The sequence below is a fragment of the Neovison vison genome, chromosome 3 (genome assembly GCF_020171115.1).
Source record: "Neovison vison isolate M4711 chromosome 3, ASM_NN_V1, whole genome shotgun sequence".
NCBI lineage: Eukaryota > Metazoa > Chordata > Mammalia > Carnivora > Mustelidae > Neogale > Neogale vison.
In genome coordinates this window covers 224429554-224448930 of record NC_058093.1, presented here as the reverse complement: position 1 = coordinate 224448930, position 19377 = coordinate 224429554, and the positions used below count along the sequence as shown (strand labels likewise).

General features: G+C 51.7%; 1 protein-coding gene across 2 annotated transcripts in view; it reads right to left on the bottom strand.

Moving 5' to 3' along the window:
- The window catches only part of SSH1 (slingshot protein phosphatase 1), a 60090-nt gene that overhangs the window by 21093 nt on the left and 19620 nt on the right, over nt 1-19377 (bottom strand). For both annotated transcript variants that reach the window (XM_044244101.1, XM_044244102.1), the window contains 5 exons: nt 12107-12210; nt 7879-7943; nt 7308-7429; nt 3200-3268; nt 1804-1869 (listed from right to left, as the gene is read on the bottom strand). In XM_044244101.1, coding sequence (XP_044100036.1) covers nt 1804-1869; nt 3200-3268; nt 7308-7429; nt 7879-7943; nt 12107-12210 — 426 coding nt within the window. The remainder of the gene's footprint in view (nt 1-1803; nt 1870-3199; nt 3269-7307; nt 7430-7878; nt 7944-12106; nt 12211-19377) is intronic.

Sequence of the window (19377 nt, the reverse complement as noted above, 5' to 3'; positions counted from 1 at the left end):
AGCTGCATATTTACTAAATTTAGCTTTGCTCCTCAAGTTTTGGAAAAACCTGTGGGCCTGTTTTTCACTTGCCTGAAGAGAAAGAGGTAAGAAATGATCCAGGGACGCAAGGAACATCTGGGACATCACGGGCATTCGGATTTCGTGATTTTCCCCAGAAGGAGCCTGAATGGAGGGCAGTGTGGAGCAGCAGATGAGGTGACAACAGGGCACTATACTGACTACCGACTGGCTCCTGGGAGAATTCAGCCTAACTCTCACGGTCCCAGAGAACAAAGTAGTGACTGTGAAGCGCTGGGCAGAACCCTCCTCAGCAGCCACCAGCTCCCTCCCGAGCCTCTTCCAGATCGCTGGAGACAGAGACCGTTGTGTTGGGTTCGCTGCAGGGGTGTTTGTGCGGCCCTCCAAGGATGAGGGAGGCTTGCAGGTGCGTGTGCCTGGTCTGGAGAAGCACCGGACCCAACCTGTCTCCCCCAGTGCAGCCTCTGCCCACGGCTACCGCATCCCCGAAGCAGGAAGCCCCCCGCCCCCACAGAGGCTCTGCTCCCCGCATCCCGCAGCAAGGAGCCCTGTGAGAACATGCTCCTTGCACTCCCTGGTCCGACACATGACCCTGCGCAGGTTGCGGCCACCTCCCCTCTACAGAGTGTAAACCCCACGAGGACACCAACTATTGTCCGTCGTATGCCTTCCCGGATGCCCAGTGCCTGGCAGGGCGCTGTTCCCTTCAGGGCACAAACCGAGTGTGTGCCAGGAATAAGGAGTATGCAGATTTACACAGGGACGGCGTGGGGACGGCAGGAACTGTGGATACCTAAGAACGGCATACCTTCAACAACAAAAAAACCAGCCAGTGAAAAAACTGGCTGAAGGACCTGAACAGACTTTTCTCCAAAAAAGATGTACAAAGGGCCGACAAGAACGTGAAGAGACGGCCCAGTACTCATCAGGCGGGAAAATACAAACCAGCACCGTTAACGAGATGCCACTTCACATCCGTTAAGAAGGCGAAGATGAGAACTCACGCACTAGCAGGTGTTGGCAAGGACCCGGAGAAACCAAACCCTGTGCACGGCCGGCAGGACGATGAAATGGGGCGAAGAGCCTGGTTTGCGGAAAACAGTTTTGGTTCCCCAGAGAGCGACACACAGAGTTAACCGCGTGCTCTAGAAATTCCACTTCTAGGTACGTCCTCAAAACAACTGAAGACAGGGACTCCGACAGACACGCTGTCCATCCAGCCGTATTCACAGCAGCTCCGAGCACAACACCCAAAAGGTGGAAAGAACACAAATGTCTACTGACAGCTGATGGGGCCACACACAAAAATAGTCTCTAACCACACACCGGAGTAACACTCAGCCCTTGAAAGGTTTCTGACACATGCTACAAGATGGACAAACCTCGAAAACATTGTGACGTCGCCATGACAGAAGCCAGCCACACAGGGGCAAGTCGGGGATGACCCCCCACTCCTGGAGGGACCTGGAGTAGGCAAACTCGTAGAGACAGAAGGTAGAACAGAGGTTAACCAGGGCTGGGGCAGTAGGGGAGGGAGTTAGCGTTTAATGAGATGACGAAAAAGTTCTAGAAATGGATAGTTAGTTTTGCACATCATGGATGTGTACTGAACCGCACTTAAAAAATGGTTAACAGGGTTCACTTTCTCTTACCTACATTCTGCTACACACACACAAATAAACGCACCGGAACAAGCTTTAAAGTCGAAGGGGGTTTTCCTATTCATGTTGGCAGCTAAAAAAATATTGCTAAGGTGGTAAAAGTCCCTAAAAGCACACTTACCACATGGCCTGGACGGATACAGGCTTAAAGATGTGCATTCGTCCTGCTGTGCTGACGCTGAAGCCCCTGAGGATGGAAAACAAAAATAAAAACAAAAAAAAAAAAGAAAGGAGGCCTGGTAAGGAATCAGACTCTGTGGCCACAGCATCCTGAGGTGAGCAGGCGGGGCCACGGCGGACATCCTGGTGCTTTCTGAGCAGGGAATACTGGCCCGCTGGATCAAACCAGGGCAAGAGCAGGAAAAAAGTAAAAAAACAAAACAAAACAAAAAACGTTCTCCAGTCTGGAAGACTGGCTACTAACCCAGCTATGTAACCAGCAAGGTCTATCACAAACACAAGCCCTGGCAAAGGCAGCACCGCCATCTGACACCATCTCGGTCCGGTTCCTGCCACCATCCCCACCCCCTGCTACTGCCTGCCCCCCACCCACCCCGTTTTTGTCACTGCATGGGAAATAGAGTCACAGATGGCAAAATGTGATGAAGCGAAAAAAGAACAAAAACAAAAACAAAAACAAAACAACCAGAAACAAACCAGAACCGTGATCCCGCCTCTTCAAAACAAAACAAAAACCACATTTTAATTTTTCTTCCCCGAGTCTATGTATGAGGCAACATAACTTTTACCGTTGGCATCTCAGTGGAGGGGCAATTGTGTTCAGCTACTTCCCCCTCACGGCAGAAGCCCCATATTTCCCCTGGAAGCAAATGCACAGGGAACCCGGGTGGCTCTTTGTCTCCTGTCCACCTGCCCAGGCCACGTGGAAGGGCTCCTCCTCTGCAGAGGCGCCTGCCACCTGCTTCTCTCTCCCTGCACCCCCACAGCTGTGAGCTCCCACCATGTCCTTTCCAGCCGTGAACTGACAGGGACCAGTTCCGCATGGAGGGCACGTACCAAGTGCTCATTTAACACATTAAGGTGAATGAATGAGTGTCAGCTGTCTGCCGCTCTGGAACGTCACACAGCAGCACATCCCCCGTAAACACTCTTCTGTTGATACTTCACAACCCAAATTCCCTTAAATAATGTCCCAAATATTGGCGTCCTTGTGCGGCACACAGGAGGGCATGTTGCCTCTCCTGCTGTAATGAGCACGTCACACAGATGACTCTGCTCCCCAGGATCATCCAAGGACGCCCAACCAACTCGGGTTTCAAAGCCTACAGTGGAAGAATCGTCTAGTATTTTTTTTTTTCTAAGATTTTATTAATTTGAGAGAGAAAGAAAGCACAAGGTGGGGGAAGAATGGAGAAAAAGGCTCCCCACTGATTGGGGAGCCTGATGTGGGGCTCGATCCTAGGACCTTGGCATCAGGACCTGAGCGGAAGGCAGATGCTTAACCTACTGAGCCACCCAGCTGCCCCTGGAAGAATCTTTTAAAGAGATCTCCTTACCCGTCTCCATCAAGGTGGATTTTAGTGTCGCTCCACAGCCGGAGAACCATCCCGATGGTGCAGCTTTTACTGCTCAGGAGGAAAGAGAAGATGCCCAGAGTCAGGGTCTGCCCGCTCATGCACCCTCTTCCCTGCCTTCACCCAGCCTGTCCAGCTCGCAGAAGAGAACCACCACCCGACCTGGGCCTGGCTGCTGGGTGTGTATCTGGGAGAAGCTCTCAGGCTGTCTGTGTAGGGACCACTTGCCACTGACTTCTAGAAGACATGAGCCTGGGATGGTCCCGCCAGAAAGGGTCCCAGTGACAGTCACAGGGGACTGTGATCCCTCCGGAGCGTGGAGGGAGCTCCGGAAACGCCAGATCTTGGCTGTGGCCCTCGGGGGGCAGGGAGCGAGCAGCTGACCACATGCCCACACTGCAGCAGCGGTGAAGCCACTGATGGCTGGCGCACTCCTGGCATGAGACCACACACACTCCAGGGGACACAGGCGAGTGGTGGTGGCCAACCGGGCTTCTTGTCCTAGGGTGGCAGGGGTGGAGAGAGTGCCAACACCATGGCTGGAGTTCACTTCTGGGCCTCTGTTTCTGTACCTTTTGTACAGCTGCAGTTTCAAAACCAGCCTCTCATCTGCTTTTGCTTTGCTCACCCTAACAGTGAAACGATACTTAACGACTCTGGTGACAGGTGCCACCAAGAAACACAGAGGGACAAAAAGGACCCTCTCAGAGGGTTACTCAGATTGTGATGAAAATCCTTCAGGCATTTAAAGGCATTTAAGAGACCAAGGGAATAGCCATAGCCAAGGCCAGCTCCGACAGCCTTCAGGGATCTTGAACATCCACCTCTGCTACCTCTTAGCAACGGCCCAGGGAGTAACGTGACGCCTCCGACAGCAGATAGGGAGCTCTGAGCCCACAGACCCCTCTTCCTCTGCAGCGCTGGTGAGCAAGGGGCTCTTCCACCCTCTGCTTCTGTCTGTGGGGACGGCAGCTGCGAGCCCTTCTGGTCAAATCACACTAAGTCTTTTGCATTAGGCAAATTCCCTGGTCCCCTCCCTTGCACCTCTACCCAATATCTACGGGCTGACCCTACTTCCTTTGTAGAGCTGCAAAACACAATATATGCTGAGACCTGGAGGGGCAAGCCGAGCAGGGGGCCCTTGTAGCCCCAAACTGACGTGCCAAGAGCGGCCAAGGCAGAGGGCACCTGGGAACACGGGGCTGGGCCTGGAAGGCCGGCCCCCTTCAGCACTGAGGACCCACGCCAGGTACAGGTAATGAGGAGAGAAGACAGAGCTACAAGGACACTGGACTGGACTGGACTGGACTGGAGGGACCAAAGCCCCAGGCCCAGGGCTGGAAGGGGCGTTCCAGGGCAGGCTGAGATGAAACCGTCCAGATGACACAAGGGTAACATCTACACTGGCCTCGCCCACCTGCAGAGATGGGGAAGAGCCCAGAGAGAGCCCCCCGCACGGGGCTAAGTCCTCAGAGGACCCCGCTCAGAGTCCCCACCTGCAGTCGAGAGCATAGACAGGGACCATGACACAACTGTAAAAACTGCAAATTCCCTAACGTCCCCTCATCTGTCGCTCTGTGAGTTTGCAGTCGCCCTGGAGTGACTGACTGTAAAACGTCTCCTGGGAGGGAGGGCCTGCGTGCTGGCAGACAGGGGAGCGGGGCTGCCCAGCCAGGGAAATGGGGTCTTCCAGAGGAGAAGGACCTCGAAGGGTGAAGTGGGCAGGGGCAACTGACAGAGGAAAAAGTTTCAGAGGAAACCGGAAAAGCAGGAGCAGAGGAGCCCGTGGGGCCAGCGTGGGGACTCTCGGGCCAAGTGGGGGCCAGGCCCAGCTCCAGGTGCGCCATGGAAGCCCTTCGCAGACTGCATGGTGCCTGCTCATGGCTCTCATGGGGCTCTCGCCTCCCAAAGACAAACGTAAGACAGAACCCGGGCGTGAGAGCGCCGGTCTCCCTGGGACACACACGGAGGCTCTCCGGGGGCCCAGTCCACGGCCTCCGCATGCCCAGGCCTGCAGGGCCTCCCCTCAGGCCCAACGACAGGAAGGCCCATTGGGTTCCCATTGCCCTCTGACCACCTTCTCAGTGTCTGCGGCCCCGGCCACCAGACACCCGCGCCGGCCTCGGGGTTGGCGCCTGCACGCGGGCCTGTCTACCCCAGCTGTGTAGGACGATGTGGGGTGCCCGTGCATGTGTCTAATGCCATGGTCATGACCTCCAGACTATGAGGTCGGAGAGCAGAGGCCAGGCACAAGGAAAGATCTAGCAAATACAGATGAATTCATGAACGACGGGGTGCAGGCAGAGCTACAGCGCAGCGCTGTGTGGGGTCGATACCACAAGGCGGCCATAAAAGGCTGGCTTCTGAGGCCCGGCTCTGCCAGCCTTTTGTGGCCTTGGGACACCCACCCCGACCTCTCAAGCTGTTATGCCTCACCTGTAACACATGGGTCAGGGCCACCTGCTCTACGGGGCGGCTTAAGGACTCAGTGAAACGCTGATGACACACTGCGGCACCGCCCTGTGTTCTCCCAGAGAAGCGACAGAGATGGCTGGTGGGAGGGCAGACCTCCGCCGTGGCCACAACCCACAGGGAGGCAGGATCCTGCTCTGGGCCAGAGAGTGTTACAAGAATGGCCCACACGTGGCAAGGGAGGAACTCCGAAAGGCTGGCTGATCACCGATGTAGCAAATATCACTACATCGCTGTTCCACACTAAATCCCTCCGCGCTCTACAGAACATGGAGCTCCACCATGTCCCACAGTGCTGGCCTGGGGCTACCCTGCCATGAGGCGCTGGGCCCTCTCGCCTTCCGGGTCGCTCTCTATGGCTCATGGAGCCATGGGGACCTGCCAGGCTCTGCAGTCTTCCAGATCCAGACTTCCCAGCCTGCCCAAGGCCACAGACACTGGCTCACTCTCCCTACATGTGCCGCACAGAGCTTTCTAAGGATGCTATCCCACACTGGGAAGAAGGTCATAAAAGAAATATCCTCCCCTCTTTCTTTGTGGACTTGTTAGCCAGAATTAGCAGCTCTCTCGCAGGAACGAGACGAGACCACATAGCCACCACCAATCACCGGTCTGTGGCTTTTTCTGTCCTGCCATTGATTCTGCTCATGATGCCTTCGAATGCACCCCCACTCCCTCCCCATCCCTGGTGCCCACCTGCCCTTTAAGACTCAGTGAGCCATCACCCGCTGTAGAAGGCCCCTGGCTTGCCCCTTCCAAGCCCACCCCTGTCCCATGCTTCCACAACCCCTGGGCAACCCCCCATCACCCCGCCATCTGGTCATGGCTCCTTCCTTGCTAATCTTACAGGTTCTCCGCAGGAGAGAACTGCCTCGGCTGCTTCTCCATATACCTGGCCCACTGCCTCATACACAGGAGAATGCACACGTGCCTGGGTAGATGAGTAATGACTATGACTACAGAGAGCCTATCTTAATCCAGTTCTCACAAACCCAGGCTCTGCGATGATCTCACACATACTCACGTATCCTAGATATAAGAGCCCTTTGCCCTCATTGCACACATGTAATAGGGCCCATGATACAACTAACTTGGCCTCCAGTCACTGGAAAATTCCAAACCTCTCTTCGAGCACCTGACCAAGGACCTGTCAACAAATACTTGGGAATCTACCTGGGATGGGGATATGGGGAAGTACTGGATAGGATGCCTATCAGTCACATACGTCTGCACAGTCCCATCCCTGCTTCACATGGCTGGCTCCTGCTTGTTCATGGGTGTCCACCACAGCCATCACCTCCTTCAGGAAGCCCTCCTGGCTCAGGTGCTCTCTTCCATGGCATCCCCAAGAGCAACCCAGTAGTAAACTTCTAGGCTCAGTGAAACTTCTCTATCCTCTCAGCAAACCCAGAGCTGAGAGCAGAGATGGAGTCTAGTACAGCACCAGGCATGCCCGAGCCGCAGGGGTGCATCCTACTGTTCTGCATGTCTGCTCACACACGCCGCTAACCAAACAACACACCCACCATCACCACCCATGGATATGGCAGCACAGAAACCTTTCTCCATGAAACCCGTGTCCCTGCCGCCGAAGGGAAGCGCTGCCCACCAGACTCACCTTTCCTTACTGGAAAAGTCGACTCCCAGCAAGATGCTCTCCTCTGTGTCCTGGCGCCCGCTGCTATCCACCACCACCATGTACCGGGCCCGCTCCGCCCAGGCGCTCTCCAAACGCACGGCCTAGACAGGCAAGGACGCGCTCAAGGGCCTGTCTTTCGAGGCGGTGGCCCCTTCCATCACCCAATCAACATCAAGGACTTTTTCTACCTTTCCCCCTGTGAGTTCAGGAATTAAGATGAGATTCTTAAGAGCAGTGGCCATGTCTGGTTTATATCCATGCACAAGGGACAGTGGTTGGCTCTGGGAGACTGCTCCGGAGTTGGGATAAATGGGTGAACCACTAAAATCCGGAGAACGAAGATCTCCACCCTCAGACCCACACGGACGCCTAACATACCCTTTCTCTGGACTTAGTGGGTGGTGAAGAGCAAACCTGGCTCTGGCTTTTGTGAATAATTTGGGAGAATTTGCTAGAACACAGGAACTTCCCACCTCTCACCGCTCGTGAATAATTCTGTACTGAATCACAAAATTAAAAATTAAAACTTGCCACTCTCGTCTCTTCTTACCAGCTTGATCCGATCTTCACAACGCAGAAGGTTGATCATTACTTGAAGATGTTGGGGCAAGTCACCTGTTGGACCAACGAAGAAAGTTTTAGAAGGCCACCCACCCACCTTCTAGGGAGAAACCTGCCAGAGGCTGATGTGAAGGGTCTGGATGAAGACGGCAGAGTCAAAATCTCCCACCTCCACCCCAAGAGAAGTGTCACAAAGACTAGAAGGCTCAATTTCTCTTACTCCACTTCTGAATGTTGCCTGGTGAGGATGGGGAGATCTAGCTGATGCCCATGTTTTTAGAAACTGCTTTTATGTTCTGAAATGTGGGGCGCCTGGTTGGCTCAGTCGGTTGAGCATCAAACTCTTGATTTTGGCTTGGGTCATGATCTCAGGGTCATGGGATCAAGCCCCGTGTGGGGCTCCCTGTCTAGCACGGAGTCTGCCTGAGATTCTCTCTTCTCCCTCTGCTCCATCCCCCCAGCTCGTGTGCCCCAGAGCTTGATGAATATCCACAGTGAGACCTCCGTGCCCGACCACTGTCCAGTCCCTCTGCTGCCAGGGCTTTGTGGTGCTCGCCTTCTCCGTGGAGTCTGGGACAGGAGTGTGGCAGGTGCGGTGACTGGGACACAGGCCTACGCCTCTCCCGCCAAATGCCTGCACGTCTGGGCCCTGGTCTTGGGCCTGGTCTTGGGCCTCCTTCTGATCATTATGTTCATCATTATTCTCGCCCACTGGCTCACTGATGATTACCCAAGCAATTTCAGAGGTCATAAAATGTTATGAAGGCTACTAGCAGCTGCCCATGGCCTAAGGCTCGTACCCCTTTTCGCGGCAGTTTATATGCACGCCAGGCTATAATTGGATTCAATAAAGCATGATAAAGCATGATTACTTTCCAAAGGCAGTCACGCAGAACTTCTAGCTCCTAGAGCAATGCCAGAGCCCAAGAGGTGCCTCTGGGCTAAGATGTAGGGAGGAGAGTTTCTCCGTTTTGGTGAGTCTCCACGGACACGGACACGGAGGACCAACACGGGAAATAGGCTGTGTTTTCCAGGCGGGGACCCTACCCAAGATTCATAATCAGTGAGCAGCAAGCGGGACTCCAAAATAGCTTATTCCCCACTTTGAAGATTTTATTTATTTGACAGAGAAAGGGAGACAGCGAGAGAGGGAAGAGAAGCAGGGGGAGAGGGAGAAGCAAGCTTCCTGCTGAGCAGGGAGCCCGACACAGGGCTCAGTCCCACGACTCCCGGGATCATGACTCAGACACTGAATGACTAAGCCACCCAGGCGTCCCTATCTCATGGTTTCTCTCTGAAGGAAAGGTTTGTCTGCAAAGACACTGGTCTACAAGTAGTAGCAGGACTAATTCCTAGGAGATCTGATTTGTGCCATGCCAAGAAGTAACAGAATTATCTTTAAAACAAACAAACAAACATTATCCTAGAGATCACAACCGGAATCCCAGAAGGATCAATACACTGCATTTATTCCTTTGGCAAAGGCATCTTTGGAATTTCAGGGCAGGTTGACGGATGATGTCCAAATTGTCCTTTTTGCCTCAGAGAGGACTTGGGTCTTTGGGAGCTGGCTCCTCTCGTCTGTTCTCTGTGTGACAGGACAGCACGGTGTAGGACACCCCACACCGGCGCTGCCTTCCATGAGGAATGATTGGCAGGTAACGGTTCACATTTAAGGAGGACGCGGGGGGCGCCTGGGTGGCTCAGTGGGTTAAGCCGCTGCCTTCGGCTCAGGTCATGATCTCAGGGTCCTGGGATCGAGTCCCGCATCGGGCTCTCCGCTCAGCGGGGAGCCTGCTTCCTCCTCTCTCTCTCTGCCTGCCTCTCTGCCTGCTTGTGATCTCTCTCTGTCAAATAAATAAATAAAATCTTTAAAAAAAAAAAAAAAAAAAAAAAAAAAAAAAAAAAAAAGGAGGACGCGGAACTCCTCGTTCCGCCTCCTCTACCCACCAGCACCCTCGCCTGTGGTGACACCACCGTCCCAAGGGCACACACCCGGCTCGGCTGGTCCTGGGCTTGCCTGCATGCCACCACCGTTCACCCCGAGTCACAGAAGCACAGAGAGGAAAGAAAAAACAAGCCCCTTTATCAGTGACTGCCCAGATGAAAGGGACATTTTCCACACAGATAGGCTCCTTTCAGCGGGACTGCTGGTGGAGACGGGAAAATGCTGACCAGCAGAACTCCCAACCGCAGCCTGGCCTCCGCACATTGCCTCCACGTGCGGACGTGTTCACTCAGCACTTGCGGGAAGATCAGGCAGAAGCCCTCGCCACAGTCTCGGGCTGGGGACTGGCTGCAGTGACCTGAACGGCTTTTGCACGGGCAGAACTAACCCTCGCTCTTTCTCTGCTCTGCAAGGCTGCGGATGGGACTGGGGGCCAGCCTCGACACTTCTCAGGGATTCTAGAAAAACAGGAATTGATGGCAAGTCCAGCCTGTGTCTGCCCCAGGGACATTTTCTGGGAGTCCTGGGACTGTCCCCATCCCTCTTGCTTTTCTGAGCCCATCAGCCATTCCAGACCTCAGGGGCAGGAGAGCCATCAGGCCCATAGCTCTCTTTTTACTCTCCAGTACATTCCAGAGATGCATGAACCAGCCCAAATAACATGGCTTTGTGCTTGCTTCCCCAAGCTGCACACAGTATGAGAACACTGTTTGGGTCAGAGGATGGAGACACTGTATGCTACGGGTGAACAAAGCTGGAGCATTCACTTTGCTGTATGTGCTAAGACACGAACAATGGTTGAATTCCTGACAGGACAGAACCATTAGCAGATGCAAGAAGGAAGGTTCTGTTTATTACAGTACTCGCAGTCATTGCTACCATACACAGGGCACCCAGGAGGAGGTAAGTATGTTACATGCATACTTTTTTTTTTTAAGTAGGCTCCATGCCGAGGGGGCTGAACCTCACAACCCTGAGATCAAGACCTGAGCCAGATCCAGAATCAGGCGCTGAACCGACGGAGCCACGCAGGCTCCCCTGCATGCATCCATTTTAAATTCCACCCCTGTCTGAGGTACTGGTATTTGATGGCCATTGTTAAGATCATGCAACTGAGGCTCTGAAGTTGACCGTGACTACTCAGTAAGTTGTAGGCCTGGGATCACAAGCCAGGTCTGTCTGACTCCAAATCACACATTCTTGCCCAAACCACATTGCCTCCTGACAACCGAGCTTCAAACAGAGCTAGGTCTTGATTCCAAGTAACAGTATGTGAAAATCCTGACTGACCCCTGGTGTTCTCTGTAAAGTGTAAGACACGAAATTCTAACCTAGGCATTCAGATCCAAAATGAGGTGAGATGACTTGAGGTGAGAGACAAAATGATCCCGGTGACAAGGGAACTGGCCCCGGCTCCTGGCTGCTTTCACCTGCTGTTGTTCTGAGGTCAGAGGGCTTGGCAGATCGCACTGCGAAGTGCACTGCCTTGCCCAGAACTGCCTGCAGAGGCCACAGGCCTATTACAAAGATGCACTTGTACGCAATGTTTGCTGGTTCCTCTTTGCAAACTGCCTTCGGTGTCAGAGTCCAGGCACCTGAGAAAAGCAGCCTCTGTTACTGTATGGGCATCAAGTACCAGTGCCTCAGACAGGAATGGACAAGAATTTCCTACTTGTGTGCTACTGGACCTAAATGAATACTGGGTTTGATCCCCACTTTATCACTTCGGTCTACTTCCCAAAACCAAATCCACTGTTAAATCATAAAGACTTCCTACCCCAATGCCCGCCACAGACCTGTAAAGGAATTCCCCAAATGAGAGCTTCCCAGAAGCTCAGAGAAATGACCAGAGTTCTCAGAGGAGGTATAGGGCATCCCAAGGGAGTAACTATCAAAGGGACAATGTCTTGGCTATAACAAGTTCTGGTGCATTTGTTTAAAAAAAAAAAAAAATTCATACTGTAACTCAAAATCTGTAGTTTACTGATAAACTGCGGGTGGGAAACCTTTACATCCGAACAGAACGCTGCCAACTGCCTTACGTCTAGCGCAAACATGCGCAGTCCACAGGGTGCTGGCTCTCGGGGCTACCTGGAAAACGTGCATGGCTTACCTGCCCAAGGGAACAGCTCCTGCTTTGCACCAGGCATGACAAGCCTGTGTTCCACTATTCCTCTGGCCTTGAAAACCAGCAACTTGCTCACCACCAGTAATGGGAGGTTCTCCCATTGCACAGAAAATAAGTTCCAAGGTCAAAACCTCAATTTACCTGCATGCTTGTGGGGATGCTGAAGACTTCGCTGGCTTTGAGGGCTGTTTCCCTGCTGTAAGAAGAGGGCTGCTCCTTTCACCATGAAAAAGCTCTCACTTAAGCTGGGAAGAATAAAACCAGAGCACAGTCAGGCTGGAATTCAAAGACAATGCATCAGAGGAAAAGCTTTAGTGCAGACAAACGACACATACAATGCACACAGGACAAAACAGCGATTAAAATCATTTTGCGCTACACTCTTCCACATCTTGGCTACAAGCTTGCTGCTGGAGCGTCTGGGTCATGAACTCAGGCCTCGGCTAAGACGCCCAAGGTTCTTGCAAGGCTGAGAGCCCCCTCCTATAGGATACCGTGAAAGGATCTCCCTACATCATGTCTTCTAAAGATACAGAGCAACTTTCTGAACTTGGTGAATTTTCTTTGGTACTCCCTGACTTAGGACAACTTCACTGATCTTGGTGCCTTCCCTTGATGGGCTATAAAGAAGAGGAAGTTACGCTTTCACTACTGGTTTGCATCTTAGCAAAAGCCCACAGTTCTTGACTGGTGATTTAACTTAGGGTTACAGTGTCACTGCTGTGACAGAAAACCTCCAGTTGACATAATGAAATTCTCAGCAGAAGGAACCTTAGGTTTTTGTTGTTTTAAACCAGCAGTAACATTTACATTTGACATACAGCCTTAAGAAGTTATAATTTAAATTTTAAACATTTCATGATTTGGCTATCAAAAAAGGATCTTTAGCTTACACAGAAATTAAGACTATAAACTGACAGATTGTATTAGCTACTAGTTACTACCAATTATTCAGAAATACTGTCATGTGGAAAATTACCTGTAAGCTAGAATTATTAAAAGTGGGTTTTTTTTTGGGGGGGGGAATGGACCACCTATGATTATCTTCTTTCTCTTCTTCCAAATTTCCAAATCTCTATCTTCCAAATTTTCTATACTGAGCAAATACTTATTAAAAGTGGGTTTTTTTTTGGGGGGGGGAATGGACCACCTATGATTATCTTCTTTCTCTTCTTCCAAATTTCCAAATCTCTATCTTCCAAATTTTCTATACTGAGCAAATACTAACTTTTTAAAGCAATTATTCTTTGATTTTCAGAATAAGGGAAAACATGTACTACACATGATAACAGAAAAGCATTCCCTTTCTACTAATTTTGTGAAAGATCTCAGTTCACAACAAAGAGAATTGTAAAAATCATTAACTCTCTATTGAGCAACCAATTAACATACATGATTTGAGTGTTTGTTTCAACAGGAAGCGAATCGATTCCTGACAGAAATACAAGGACAATTTCTGTAAATACAAAAAAAAAAGGGCAAGATCACCTTCTCCCCAGACGTCTAATATTAGTAGTTAAGTGTTCTAAACCATGGAATGAAAACCTTGGCTAAGCCTAATACACAACTCTAGGTGCTAAAAAGACTCACCAATACAAGGACAATTTCTATAAATACCAAAAAAAGGGCAAGATCACCTTCTCCTCAGACGTCTAATATTAGTAGTTAAGTGTTCTAAACCATGGAATGAAAACCTTGGCTAAGCCTAATACACAACTCTAGGTGCTAAAAAGACTCACCACATTGAACTCGGTGGCTCCTGGAATTAGAAAACCAGTGATTTTGTACACTATGAAGTCCACAATAAAATCTGTGACTTCTCCTGGTTGAATTCTCATGCCAAAAATAGTGACTCTGCTCAAATACCCAAGAATAAGGCCGAGAACTGCCTCTCTTACTCAAGCTGTTGAGTTATTGATGGTTTTGTAGATTTCATTTACCAATCCTTTACATTCGTGCAGTTTTTAGCTTTTCTTCATTTAGTATTCCCAACTATTGCTGCCAAGCCATCCTTTCCATTCTATCAGCTGTATGTCTGTGTTGCCAGTTACAAGAGCTGGGGATCCCAGGATTATAAATACCAGAAGAGTGGGCACCTGGCTGGCTCAGCCAATAGAGTCTAGGACTCTTGATCTTCAGGTTGTGAGTTCAAACCCTACGGTGGGCATAGAGATTACTTTAAAAAATAAAATCTTAAAAAGGGGGGGGCACCTGGGTGGCTCAGTGGGTTAAAGCCTCTGCCTTTGGCTCAGGTCATGATTCCAGGGTCCTGGGATCGAGCCTCACATCGGGCTCTCTGCTCCGTGGAGAGCCTGCTTCCCTCCCTTCTCTCTCTGCCAGCCTCTCTGCCTACTTGTGATCTCTCTCTGTCAAATAAATAAATAAAATCTTTAAAAAAAAATATTGAGGGGCCTCCTGGGTGGGTCAGTCGGTTAAGCGTCCGGCTTTTGATTTCAGCTGAGGTCACGATCTCAGCGTCATGAGATCAAGCCCTAGGTTGGCTCTGTGCTAGACATGGAGACTGCTTAAGATTCTCTCCCTCTTCATCTCTCTCTGCCCCCACCAAAAAGAAAAAAAAGAAGAACAAGAAGAATAAGAAGAAGAAGGAAGAAAGAAAGAGAGAAACAAAACGAAACGAAAAGAAAAGAAAAAGAGAAAAGGGAAAAAAAGGGAAAAAAAAAATCCATACTTATCAGAAGCCCCAACACTCTGGAAAAAGCCAGCCATTAACAGTGGCCTTTGCCTTGGAAATCACGGGCAAAAATTCCCCTTGGTTTCCCTTACATTTCCTTTGGGGGGAAAAAAGGGAACAATGCAAAAGAATAGGCTGGTTTTATCCCGTGATGGCGTGCAAGGCCAGTGTCTCAGTGTTCCTGCGACTGCAGAAGAACCAGAGTCCCCATCTACATATGAAATCAGAGGCGGGGTGGAAGAGGGCCCTGGAATGCTGCCTCTGCCCTCGGCAATGAGGCACCAGCATTTCCAGTAAAGAGCAAGATTTAAAGCTGCGGGGAAGCCCACAAAGCACATTCTCCATCTTAGCCTGTTAGGCTGCCCTGCGGCTGGGGAGACAGTAAGCAGATACAGCCTTAGGGTGACCGCATTCGATGATTCTTGGGGCCAGGAGGATGGAGAGCATGGGCAGCCACAGCATTTACGGAAACTAAATGCAGATCTTCCTTGTGGCCCCATTTCCTGTCTTCTGCTCTGAGCTCACTCCAGGCCCTGAGCTTCGCACACCCTCTGGGTAGCCAAGGAGAACACCCTTTCCCACTGCCAGGCCCCATGGGGTTCTCTGTGGTGGGCTTGTAATACAGGGAAGCGTGGTACCCTGATTTGCGAGTCTCAGGGCACAACGATGGGAATGTCCTTTAAGAAATCCATTTTGAGGGGGCGTCTAGGTGGCCCAGTGGGGTAAGTGGCTGCCTTCAGCTCAGGTCGTGATGCCAGGGTCCTGGGATCGAGTCCCCAGTTGGGCTCCTGCTCAGTGGGGAGTCTCCTTCTTCTTTTCCCTCTGCTCCTCCTTGCCCTGTTCACTCTCTCAAATAAATAAAAAATTTTTAAAAGATTTAATTTATTTATTTGTGAGAGAGAGACTGAGAGAGAGAGCATGAGAAGGGGGAGGGTCAGAGGGAGAAGCAGACTCCCCAGTGAGCAGGGAGCCCGATGTGACTGGATCCTGGGACTCCAAGGATCATGACCCGCGCCGAAGGCAGTCGCCTAACCAACTAAGCCACCCAAGCGCCCCTCAAATAAATAAAATCTTAAAAAACAAACAACCATTTTGGGGATGGCACACCCATTTTACTTGGGGTAAGGAAATATAGACTCACAAACCACCCCTCCCAGTTACAGAAAAACCAGAGTTCTCCCCCACAAATGCTGGTGTCCTAAAAAGTATGTGACTGAAGTTCCAGAAAGGTCAGACCCAGACCAATACAACTGAACTGTTTTCCTTCACTGCTTTAAGAAAAACCTTGATGGGAGAGTAAAAACAAGTTCAGCCCCGGCCCTCCCTGCTCCCTCAACCCCCCAACCCCCCAATGCTTTTATCTCCGCCGTACAGATATGTTCTCAGACACTGGCCACTGCCCGGTTCAGGAGACCACACAGCATTAGGGTTTTTTCTACAAGGCACTAAGGACAGATGAATAAACGGCCAGCGTCATCCAGAAACCCATGCGTGGTAGGAACAGAGAGATCGGGTAGTGGTACGTACTATTTGGGGCCGGAAACCTCTGAAGAGCGGAAGTTGTGAGCTGGCTGAAGGGAGACGCAGAAGTCAGTGAAATAAAACATGTTCACGACAGCCGGCTTCGGCTTCGCATCTCTGACTGCCCCCGAGCTCCTGCCTTGCACTCCCTCCGGTGAAAGAGGAAAGGGAAGGAAGGGGCTGGAGTCCTTCCTTGGGCAGGAGTCCCTGTCCCCGGATGGTGTTCCACCCAGAGCGAGAATGGCTCTTGTGGGACTCTTGTCCTCCCCTGATATTTGGGTTTAAAAAGGCTCTTGTCCCTGTATATCCAGATGAAAGAGGGCCATTCAGAGGGAGCAAAACAGCTGAAGTTCCTCTAATCACTTTACTCCTACGGGTTTTGGGAGGCCTTAGGAACAAGCACCAGGGTGTGCCTTACATTGTGAGGGGAAACAGCTGGCCGCCAAGGAACAGACCCGGGAGATGAGGACCCCCTTCTGGTTGAAATCGACAGGCTGAAGGACTCCTGATTCTGTCAAATTGCCACACATTCCCCCAATGGTGACCGTGGGCAGCTGCCGCATTTATCCCATGTTGTCAAAGCATTCTGCATTCCAAAAATTCTTCAGTCATGCTAATCGCTGCCTTAGGAAGCAAAGTGAGGGGAAGATGGTGGGGGGAACCCAGGTAGAGGGACCTGCATGTGCACACACAGGAGAAGCTTCTGGAACCACAAGCATGAAGGGCAGGGCGGGCTGCAAAGGTAAAGCAGGCCTAGGTAACCCTGAGCACCTGGCATGAGACCCTCCCCAAACCCGCCGGGCAGGAGCCCCCAGGCTGCGGTCTGCAGCACCACCCTGAGCTGGTGAAATGAAGGACACGACTAGCCACCATCCCAGGGTGGATGGGATAAGCACCCAAAGAAAGGAGCCCTGCTGGTGTTCTGAAGAGGGAAGCGGGAGCATCTAACTGGTAGATTCTGGAACCCTTGCTGAAGGAGGGAGTGGCGGGCAGAGACTCCTGGGAAGGCCTTGTCTGGAAGCTTCCCCCAGCTTCCGGAGGATAAATAAATCCTCACAAGAGGATTAAGTGGGGGCCCATACTAGAGTGATTCTGCACCTTGCCCAGGAACTCAGTAACACCTTTACAAGTTGGGGCGACACCCAACTCTCTGCCCCATGCCCATCTCCCTAAGCTCAGGAGTGCTCCCATGCCTCCCCAGCCTGGCGTGAGACTCACCCTGATGTCACCTCTGCCCCTGCCAGCTAAGTGCAGGGCAGCCACTTCGGCTACATTAAAGCACATGTCACTGGGAAGTCAGAACATGGTCGGGTAGGCAGCCCTTCTTTCTAGCAGGTGCAGGCATCGTGCAGAGGAAGGGGAAGGCAGGCATGATTCAGGGAAACAGGACTCCAGTGGGAGAAGACTCGGCAGCGTCAGAGCTCCCCGACCAGCCCCGGGGGCAAGCAGGAGGCCTCAGGGGACCACCGCCATCCCCCCTCCGCCACAGGCTCCTCTGTAACTGGGGGGCAGTCCTTGTGGACAGATTGGGAAGCTGGGGGTGGAGTTCTGTGGGCAGCACCACAGCCATGGCCACACTGGTGGAGAAGCCACCTTCAGGGCAGGCTTCTCATCAACAGCACTGTCATTTGCTGTCACTTGCTGAGGGCTCACTGTGGACAGAGACTGTGGCCGGATGCAAGGCTACACCGTGGTGTCCAGCTCCCACAGCTCTGAGGGCTGGGCAATGTTGTTCTCCAAAGGACACAGGAAGAAAGCCAGTCAATCTCCTGCCGCCTCCGGGGATCACCTCATTTTTTAAACTGGGGGTTCTGGGGCACACTGGGCTTTTAAGAAAATAAAATGCAGTGGGGTATGGGAGCTTGTATTTCTGGGCTCTACTTTATGTTCTACTCTACGTTCGTCATGATACTCACAGGGTTCTGTTCATTCATTCAAACAGCCGAACACCTGCGGACAGAGGTGTTCGATGCGACGCCAAGCCTGGCCGCATGTCAGTAAAGACAATAACCCTCTCTAAGGAACAGGCCTATATTCAGGTGGATTGGCTGTGTGCTGTGCCACTCAGCAGCACAGTTCCTTGGAAAATGGAAATGTAAGGTGTAAAACACCACACACCGGAATACGACGCTCCCGCCCCTGATTCCCAACACCCGCTATACATCCCAAGAACGTGCAGAACTTCTAGAACACGGTCGTGGCCAGGTCCAGCCTCAGCTGATTCTAGCTCAAAACGTCTGCGGGAAGTCCAGGCATCTGTGTTTTAAGAAAGTGCTCCTGCTGCAGAGTGAGAATTCCTGAGCCTCACAGTGACAGAAGAGACAGAGAAAACGGGCGCCCGCTGCGGCTTTCACACAGTAGGTGCGCAGTCAGTGTTTCCTGCTGGTGAGAAATAACCACGAAAAACGCAGGGCCCTCTCGGAGGGAGAGCAGACACGATTTGGTGTGATGAGGGGAGGTCACGCGAGGTCAAAAACCAGAACACCCTCCTTGGAAGCTGCCAGACAGGTTAGCACGAAAATGCACCTGCCCTTCTTCTACCAAACACCTTCAGTCACAGGGTCCCGGCCTTTGAAAGGTAACCCCGCGGGACGCTATGAAACAACAGTAACAAAACAGACACGTCGGCCCTGGGATGGGCTCCGCTGTGGACAGAGCATTCTGGCTAACATCGGGCACCTGATCTTCACCACACTCAGAAAGTTACTTACAGTATTTCAGATGCTACATCTCACACAAAAATCAGAGACTCAGAGCCCTAAGCCTAGGCTCTGAGAAGAATCAACGGATGGGGCTGACTGAAATGAACTGAACTTGGTCTACAGGATCAACCCTCGAGTCCCTTGGGCCTGCTACAGGGATGGCTCAGGGGACTGATGTCTGTCCAGCAGGCGTGATGACAATTCTAGGAAAAAAAAAAAAAAAAGGGGAACGAATATAAAGTTGGTCACCACAGAAAAGGCAAGTGAATGCTCCGAAGAGGAATTTCTGTTTATTTCGAACAAAGATTTGCCGTGCCTGGTCAGGGCTGAGTCCTGGGAATGCAGAAATAAAGCAGACCTGGCTTCTGCCTTGGGGCGACACCGCACTCCAGGGGGCGGGACGGACGCAGGACAGTGACCGCAAGGTGAAGCAGCAGATTCCATACGTGCTGCCCACGTGCATATCCACGGGAAGGGCCCCCAGCACAGCCCGGGGG